This window comes from Cicer arietinum, chromosome 8, assembly GCF_000331145.2.
Source record: "Cicer arietinum cultivar CDC Frontier isolate Library 1 chromosome 8, Cicar.CDCFrontier_v2.0, whole genome shotgun sequence".
Taxonomy (NCBI): domain Eukaryota; kingdom Viridiplantae; phylum Streptophyta; class Magnoliopsida; order Fabales; family Fabaceae; genus Cicer; species Cicer arietinum.
Window position 1 is genome coordinate 13176654 of NC_021167.2, and position 9863 is coordinate 13186516.

Below are 9863 nucleotides of genomic sequence, written 5' to 3' on the forward strand. Positions count from 1 at the left end.
ACTTTGATCAATTTCATGTCATACTAAATGTCCTTCCAATTGATCTTTCCTATCGCATTTTCTAAATAAATATTTTAAACAAGGACAAATGATTCGATTTGGGTCTTTTGTATTCTTCGCTACAAACTCATTCACTCAATCCTCATACTATTTTGACAATCGTTTGGCAGACATCCATTTCCGATCCATTTTATATGACATATATGAATGCAATGTTACACAAATGATAAGCTACTGATAACATTATACCAATCTATAGTATATATAGTCTAATATTGGAAAATGGAAATCAAGGTCCAAAGTTATATATACAAGTCTGATTTCAAAACATAACAGATCAAACATATTTCAAAAAAGAATAGATTTTATATCATTTATCAGGTAACAATTTATTTGATTTATCAAGTAACAATTTATATAATTTATAAGGTTATGTCATCTACTATCAGGTAACATTTTATATGATTTATTAGGTAATATTTTATCAGTTTTACTGACAACAACAAATTAATCACAGTAGAAATACTTGAGACAACAATCACTCAGTAGAAATGGACGCACAGTAGAGGAGGGTTCAGCGAGAAGAGGACGCACATTAGAGGAGGGTTCACATAGTAGAGGAGAAGAGGGTTCGCACAGTAGAGAAGAGGACGGTTCGTAGGATTAGAGAGAGAATGTATTAAATATATTTGTATTTATATAAAGGGAATTATTTTTATCAAATACGCACCATTTTACAACGCTTATATTCAAAGCGCTCTAAAAGACACTATAATTATGTGAAAACGCTATATTTTATTGGGCTTATATACAAAGTGCTCTAAAAACAATGTAAACATAATGTGATAGTGTTATATTTTTCAGCGCCTATATCCAAAGCGCTGAAAACAAAAAATTAATAAAATCCAAAATGCTATGTGACCCTACAACGGCGCTTTCAGCAAAAGCGTTGTAAACATTATGACCCTACAATAGCACTTTTGCAAAAGCGTTTGTCAAAAAAGTGTTGTTGTATCCTCCGTTAATTTTAAAATATTATACAACAGCACTTCTGTAAAATATTATTTTTGACGCAGTGTGTAGCTCAAGGATCTCTCCCAAATAACAGAGTTTCTTTGAAGTGTGCATTAGTCTTTGACAAACCACACAAGAGTAACAAAGCTTGATTATTCATCTTCAATACTAACATCAATGTTCTCCAAATTAAGAATCAATTTATTGAACATAAGAAGTTGTTCTATTAATGATTTTTCTTCATTCGTTTTGAAAGAATACAAAGCTTGCTTGAGATAAAGGCGATTTACCAAAGATTTAGTCACATACAACCCTTCATGCTTGACCGAAACCCCTTCAACAGTCTTCACCTTCAAAACTTGCCTCAAAACTTTATCTCTAAGACTTAGTATTATTGCACTTTGAGTCTTCTCGAGCATTGTTGTTTTCTCCTTATTTATCAAAGTATCATCCATATTTTATGCTCCCTTCAAAGCTTCTAGCAAACTCTATTGAACAAGAAGAGCTTGCATCTTCAAATGCCATAAGCCAAAGTCTTTTAAAACCATGAATTTTTCTACATGGAGAACATTGAAGTTCCATGCTCATTGCACTAGTTTGTTGAGAATTTGATAAGAAAACACCACTTCAATGAATTAATTTGAACTTTTTAATAAAGGTGAAAAATTAACTCAAGAATCAAATTGTATTTTGCTTCGAGCAAGGTGCTCTCACCTTTTGATCTAACTTTATCACCTTTCTATCAATGAGTTTATAAAAATGAATTACAAAAATAATGACAAAATTGAATAGAGTTAACTACTTATAGTACAAATAATTAACTGCAACAACTAACTAAAATAGTTAGTTACTAATTGACTATCATTCAGTTATGAACTTTCCATAGTGACTTGTGTGTTGATTGGAACAAATTATCACTATTGAAGTTTCTTTCATAACATTTTCCTTTATTTTCTTTGTAACTTTGGAAAAATTCCTTATCAATATGCCCTAGTTATCACATTGAATTCACTTTAATTAGTGATAATTTATTTTCATCGGTTGTGTTTGAAATTTTTTATTCCAATAAAAAAGATTTTATTAATGTGTCTATCCCAATATTATTGTGAACAAAAATATTTTACTCACCTTCTATAAAATGTTGCCGAAAATTCACACAATTATTTGCTAACAAGAAGGCAAGAAAAACAAAAGTCATGCAAAATTCTTTTAAGTACACCACAAAAGGCACATGGATACTTGGTCACACCTAAAAGAATAGTCTAAGATAAAAACAACTAGAAGCTTTTCTAAAATAAGTATATGTATTATATTATGTATATACATGTGGTTTTGGGCACGGCATAGACAATGAGAACTTGTAGTATATGTTTGACGTATGCCACATCATCAACTTATATAAAATAATATTGTTCTCTTAGACCATCAAAAAGTGGTTCACGTGTTCTTATTTTCTTATTTGTTCGCATGCGATGATAAGTAGAGGTTGTATTCTATCGAGTAGTTGAAATGTGGTGGAGAAATACTCTTACATTTAGTGCTTTTGCACGTCTCAGCCAAGGTCGATATATCTCGTGTTCTCTAATTTTAGTTTATTCTCAATAATATTTATTTGAAATTTATATTTATTTGTTGCTTAGTATTCATCGTCTTTCTCGTCTTTATGAATAAGATGATGATTGGATTAATGTCGATTAAATAAAAGATACATATTTATTTACTTTTATTTTTATCAAGTCGATATCAATTAAGTTATTATCGAACCGATATCATTGAAATGAAAATAATGATTAACTTTATTTTTAAAAAATGACTTATGTAGTATTTAAAAGTTTAAACATTTTTCGAATATTGTTCTAAGGTGGACCGTGGTTCTTATAAGAATTTTTCTATTAATTTGAAAACACGTGTTTTTCTTTTACCTTTTTTACAAATTTTATTTTATTTTTATTTGAATTTTTTGATTGGTTGTGTCTAAAGGTCTATTTGAATTGTTGAATTTCTATTTTATTTTATATATTTGATTTAAAAGAGGTGAAAGAAGATATTTTAATTATATTTATTTTTTGTTATTTTAGTCTTTTCTTCTCTTTCCTCCAAATTTCTCTAAAATGAAGAGATATATGAGAGATTTTGCTTTACTACTCTTCTTTTTTCTTATTTCTTAAAAACTGGACCAAACAAACAAAATTTAAAATAGGATTAAATAAGTTTTTTTTTATTCTTATAAATATATTTTATTTTTTATTTTTAGTTCCTCTAAAATTTTTGTTCAAACAATAGTTTTTCAAATATTTTTCATCAATAATTTTGATCTCTCCTTTTAAGTAAACTTGTGTACATCATTATAATTTTTTCATACATCTTTATAACATTATAAGTATCTCTCACATAAAAATTTAGATTTTATTCAACATGAAATAAATTAATATGATTTTTTAAGCTTTTAATACTTAAAAATTCATACATAATTGATATTTCATTAAATAAAATTCAAATTTTAATAAAAGAGATTCTTACAATATTCTAAATATACCTAAAAAAATTATTCCAAAATTTTAATAATATTCATGAGTTGGCCAAAATAATTAGAGATCAAAATAATTAATAAAAAATATTTAAAGTAATATTATTTTTAAAAAAGAAAACTTTAGAAAAATTAAAAACAAAACATAATATATTTAAAAGAACTAAATACTTATTTAACCTCTTAAAATATTATCTTCCTTCTCTTTCCTTCTAAACCAACATAAGTATTATTGCATTGTAAGGTGAGTATTCACCCAATAATTTGTCTTTTCTCGTTATTTGTTTGGACGGAGTATGATTCGTGCAGATGTGATTCTAGAAGTTTGGGAACTTTTTTCTTTTATAAACAAATGATGTATTAATCTAGAGTTAAGAGATACACTTAATCCATTACAAATGAGTTCGGTAATCACCCTCCATATTAATAAACCAAATCCACGAAAACTTTTTGATAGTGCTAAGAATTTCTTTCGCATTTGCAACTTTACTGGAGAACATGATTGGATTCTTCTACCAAATACATCAAACTATATATAATCAAATTAAATGGGAAATCAAATTAAATGGGAAATGTAATTTTTTGTCGGAAGCGCGACAAGAATACAGATTGCCGGACGATGTTAGCAAAATATTAGTGATTGATGGATTCCACTTTTTTGAAACATAGCACAATGTATGCTATGTATAATTGGGTTGGTTACACACTTGCTCTTCAAATTGAGGCTAAAAATAATTAGGGTGGTTTTTCAAGATGTTGTTGCCGATTAGGAATGGCAATTGAAAGGATATTTTGCTTTCCCATCACTATACTTAATTATTCCGAGAAAATTCACTTTCGTTCTTATTTTTTAGTAGATGTAAAATTTAGATTTAATTTGCGATTGTAAGATTCTTTTACTCAAACTCGCACCTATTCATATATATAAATTAAAAATTATATCTATTATAATTAATATAATAAAATTATTATTATTATTAGACAATATAAAATTATAAAATATTTTCTATAAAGATGAGATTATAATTTTTAATATTTAAAAAATATTAAGTATATTCAATATGTATATGTATATAGAATTTAAAAATTATAATAATATTATTGGCATTTTTGATTCATGAGCAAGGTAGATATCAAAACCCTCAAATTTGTCTTGGTCTCCGAAGAATTTGTAAAAAAATTGCATTTTTTTAATCTCTCGTCTAAATGTTGGAGAAGTCTTACGGATACAAATTCTATTTGGAAGAGGCTAATAATTAATTACATGTACAGAAATGAGATTTTTTATTTATATATAATCTTTTTTCGAAAAAAAAAAATTAACCATTATACTCCACATTTAAAAATATATTAAAATATCTTAAGTTTTTTCACCTTCTCTCATCCCCATAATACCATCACACGAAGGAATAATTTTCTTTCTTCAATGAGAGGTCGCATCTTGGAGATAGACCATGTATTATGTTTTAATTTTTTTTTTGAATTTAACAAAACAATAATTTTTAATTTAATAAATAAAAAATTATAAAAATATTTTAAAAAAACAAAATAATATTAATAAAATAAAATATATTTAATAGAAAAAATACATCAAACTTGTGGTTGAGTATATGTGCCAAAAGAGACAACGTGTTCATAATATTTTATAGATAAAACAAAAACACGATTTTATTTTGTTAACAACTTCTTCCTATTTTTCCTGCAATCTAATAAATAAAAAATAATAAAAATATTAATAAAATAAAATAAAATACATCTAATAGAAAAAAAAAATACATCAAACTTAATGCGGTTAAGTAGATGTGGCAAAACAAATAACGTATCTCTAATATTTTGCACATAAAATAGCAACACAATTTTATTTAGTTAACAAATTCCTCCCGGTCTAATAGATAAAAATAATAAAAATAAAATATTGTTAATTTAATAAATAAATAAAATTAAAATAATTATAAAAAATTAAAATAATATTAATAAAATAAAACAAAATATATTTAATAGAAAAAAATACATCAAAGTTAAGAGGGAGTTGTTAACAAAATAGAATTAAGTTGCTGATTTATTTCTAAAATAAGAGGGACACTTATTTGTTTTTGCACATCTACTCAACCACCCTAAATTTGATGTTTTTTCTATTAATTGTATTTTATTTTATTTTATTAATATAATCTTGTGTTTTTAAAATATTTTATTATTTTTTATTATATTAACAATATTTTATTTTTATTATTATAATTTTTTATTTACTAGATCGAATGAAAAAAAATAGGAGGAAGTTGTCAACACAATATGCTATTTTATCTGTAAAATATTAGAGACATTTTATTTGTTTTGACACATCTACTCAAACACATTAAACTTGATATTATTTTTTTTTATTAAATGTATTTTGTTAATATTATTTTAATATTTTTATAAATAATTTATTATTTTTTATTTATTAAATTAATAATATTTTATTTTTATTTTTATTTTTATTATTTTTTATTTTTATTTATTAAATCAGAAAAAGAACCTAAGAAAGTTTTTAACAAAATAAAATTGTATTGTAGTAAGTGTTTTTGAAAAATATGATATATAAATAAAAAATCCACAGAAATGTCAAAATTAATTTGTTTATTCTGGAAGGAGTCGAAACCGGAGCACAAGATTCTTTATGGTGGCTTGACCTTTGTTCAATTGGGAAATTGGACAACTTTGAAACATCTTGTCACCTTTTTTCCTCTTGTCCAAAAACTTAGGAAGTTTGGAATTTAATTGTTAAGTGGTTAGATATTCATATTTCCACTGTAGGCAGTTGAAAAAATGGCAACATGCATGGTTCCTCATTTAGTTTGGTTGGCATTAATTAGCTTACTGCATTTGAATGGAAATAAATAATATTATTTTTAATGAAAAGGTTGAAAATCTGTTGGAGGTGGTCAATTACATCAAACGGTTGTCTTAGATTTAGTTCATAAATAGAGAGGGGTGAATAAAAATTTAGTTTTCTTCCATTGGTGGATTAATCCAGTTGCTTGTATTCAATTTGTATGATTTATAGCTTTTGTAATGGGTTTTATACACCTTTGTGCTTTTTTTTTTTAATACTTTTCAAAGGAACCGATGAGTGACATAACCTACTCAACTAGGGAAATAAATTATATGAAATAATATAAATATAATATTTGTAAACGTTAATGAATATTATTTATGTCATATTTAATTCAACATCTTCTACTTTATATATATATATATATTAAATACATCAATATTAATTTAATAATTTAATAAAGTAATATTTTTGTCTTTTATTTAATTATATATTTTTAATATAAATAAAATAGTTAAATAAACCTTTTACTATGTTTATACAAGTTTTTATTAATAAGTGACATAATCGTATTAATGTTTTTGAAGTTTTTAATTATATAGCGTTCAGTAATATTCTTTTTGTAAAGATCCATTCACTAATTTAAAATTCTTGTTAAAATCAATAAAATTTAGTACTAAGTCGTTTCTTTTACAATAAATCAAATTTTATTGGATTCAATATTTTTTTATTCTATGAAATTTTTTTTAGATCGATCCAACCTCTTATATTACTTATTTATATTAAATTTTAATTTTTTTATAATATAAAATATATTACCATATTTGAACTTTTCTTAGTGTATCAGAGGATAGACGGACAAAATTACTAAAACATGTACAAAAACTTAGGTTGCATAGAGCAATCACGAGGCTGGTAAGCGTAAGATGTTTTAAAATCAATTATTTAATAATTGATTTGAAAAAACTAGGTGCTAATCTTACAAATATCTCCACAATTTTTACATTATAATCTAATATTGGTGTCTATTCACCCTGTCAGGTTATAAAAAAACACAATAAAAACATCTGGTGGAGGTACATGATGTTTTATTGTTTATTCATGTGATTATAAAAAATATTATCAAGAACACGGGTTGCTCTTAATATGCACATCTATTGACACTATTATTTACTATACTAAATTTTATTAACTCCAACTGTTTGATTTAATAGTATAAAATAAGACATTAAAATTGTAAATTGTTTAGGACCAAAAAAAATTGTGAATTTAAACTTATTTTTTTCAAACGATCAAAATTATGAATTAATTGTTGTTTAGTGTTTTTTTCTTTCTTCAAATTGAGTTCGAATTTGAATATTAAAATTTTTAAGCAACTATTCACCCAACCTACTAGTTTGAACCTTCTTAATGTTTTAGAGACAGATAAGTTTAAATCTCTTCATAAATGTTGAGTAAATTTTACAATTTTTTGTATCTTCGATTAAGACATTCATTTAATTTGCCTTTAAATTTTATTATATAAAAACAAAAGATCTTTATCGTTCCAGCTGCCACCACTTTTTCGAAACATTGCCATCCGTTCATTATTCTAATATAAAAAACAGCCACATATCTTAGTTTAAATAAATTATATCATAAACAAATTTATTTTAAAGAAATTACATTGGATGCAAAAAAATCATTTTCCATGACATAGAATGAGATACTCATCACACTAATATTTAATTAACTTCTCAACATATCACATGCTTTTCTACTTTTTTTATTAATTGGTACTAACACATATTCTAATTTTATTCTCACAAAGATCTAGTTCTCATTTTTAATGAAGAAGAAAAGGAGAATTTGGTGATAAACTATTCCAAGAAGCATGCTCCCTCCATGAATCTCCCAACCTTTTCATATCAACAAGAGAAGATCCACCTCCTTGTTTAGCTTCTTTAGCACTTATTTTCATTTTCAAAATCCTCTCTCTAATCTCTTTTCCATGGTTAGATTCCATCAACTCTTTAATTTTCTCTCCTAACTCAATTCCACTCACTAGTCCATCTTGTGACTTATTCACTTTTAAACCCACTTTCATTTCATCAACCAAAGTCACTTTGTTTAAATTTTGTTCAGCATACAAAGGCCATGCTATCATAGGCACTCCTTCACAAATAGCTTCCAATACCGAGTTCCATCCACAATGTGTCACAAACCCACCCACCGAGTCATGACTCAATATTGCTCTTTGTGGGGCCCAATTTCTTACCACTAAACCATTCTTCTTTGTCCTCTCCAAAAATCCTTCCGGCAATAACTCTTCCAAACTCAACTCTTCTAAGTCTAACTCGCTCCTAACAATCCACAAGAATCTTTGTTCACTTTTCTCCAATCCAAAAGCTATCTCATTCAATTGAGTATGAGAAAATCTTCCCATGCTTCCAAAACTCAATAGCACGACGCTTTGACTCGGTTGCGAGTCGAGCCAACTCAAACACAAACTCCCTCTTTCGTCTTCCACCTTACAAGGAGGTGAAATCATTGGTCCAATACAAAAGAATGGAGGTGTTGTTCCTTCAGGAAGACACAACCCACCTTTTAAAGCTTTTAATACTCTTTCTTCAACGGCATCAAAAGTGTTTATGATAACTCCATCACTTTCCTTCATGCTTCTTGCCATTTCTAAGAAAACCTTGTAACTTTGACTCTCACGATCCCTAACTTCCTCTGGCATATCCTCTATAGAAATCATAGGTAATCCATGGATTTTAGGATACATGTGAAAGTCTTTAAGGGATTTTGTGGTGTTTTGATGAATGGTTGGAAGTTGAAGAAATACAGCAAGAGAAGAAGCTCCTGAAGTGTAGTAAAAATAAGTAGGTATATCAAGTGTTGAAGTTATTTGGTTTGTGCTATAGTTCATGAAATCTAAGATAACACCTTTGAGAATTGAACTTTTTGAAATGGATTGGAGAATATGGTCAACAAGGTGGTTGCTACGACGACATACTTCAAGAGGGAGTATGTGAGGTGGAAGTGTGATGGGAAATGAAATGGAAGGAATGTGATGGAAAGTAATAGAGGGAAAAGATTCACATGCAAAAGTTTTGACAAGAGTTTGAATATCTTCCAATGGATGTGGTTTGGTATTTGGTGGTGAAAGGATGAGAATAGTGATGGAAAGTGAAGGGTTATGTGTTAATATAAGTTTGCCTAACTCAATCATAGTGTTAAGGTGTCCTTTTCCAAGAGCTGGATATAAAACTAAAGTATCCTTCATTTTGATGAAAATGGAAAAATGAAAATGAAGAATGAAGGTTGGAGTTGTTACTTAATTAGTAGGCTAGGTATGTAGCTCTATTTAAGGAGAGTGTGATGAACTAGTGTCCAAATTTAAATAGTGATATAGTTACGTAATGGACATTGATATTTAATATTTAATATTAAATATTAAATTAAGTCGGTCAAGATATATCATATGTGGTGTTCCTTGCCACTTGGTTTATATATTTATTTTATAGG

At 26.8% G+C, this 9863-nt stretch overlaps 1 protein-coding gene across 1 annotated transcript; it reads right to left on the reverse strand.

Annotated features, from left to right (window-relative positions):
- Positions 1–7969: 7969 nt before the first annotated feature.
- On the reverse strand, positions 7970–9683 carry LOC101488289 (UDP-glycosyltransferase 1-like). The gene has a single exon (XM_004515357.4). The coding sequence runs from the start codon at positions 9619–9621 to the stop codon at positions 8179–8181; it is 1443 nt and encodes a 480-aa protein (XP_004515414.1). The 5' UTR covers positions 9622–9683; the 3' UTR covers positions 7970–8178.
- Positions 9684–9863: the final 180 nt, after the last annotated feature.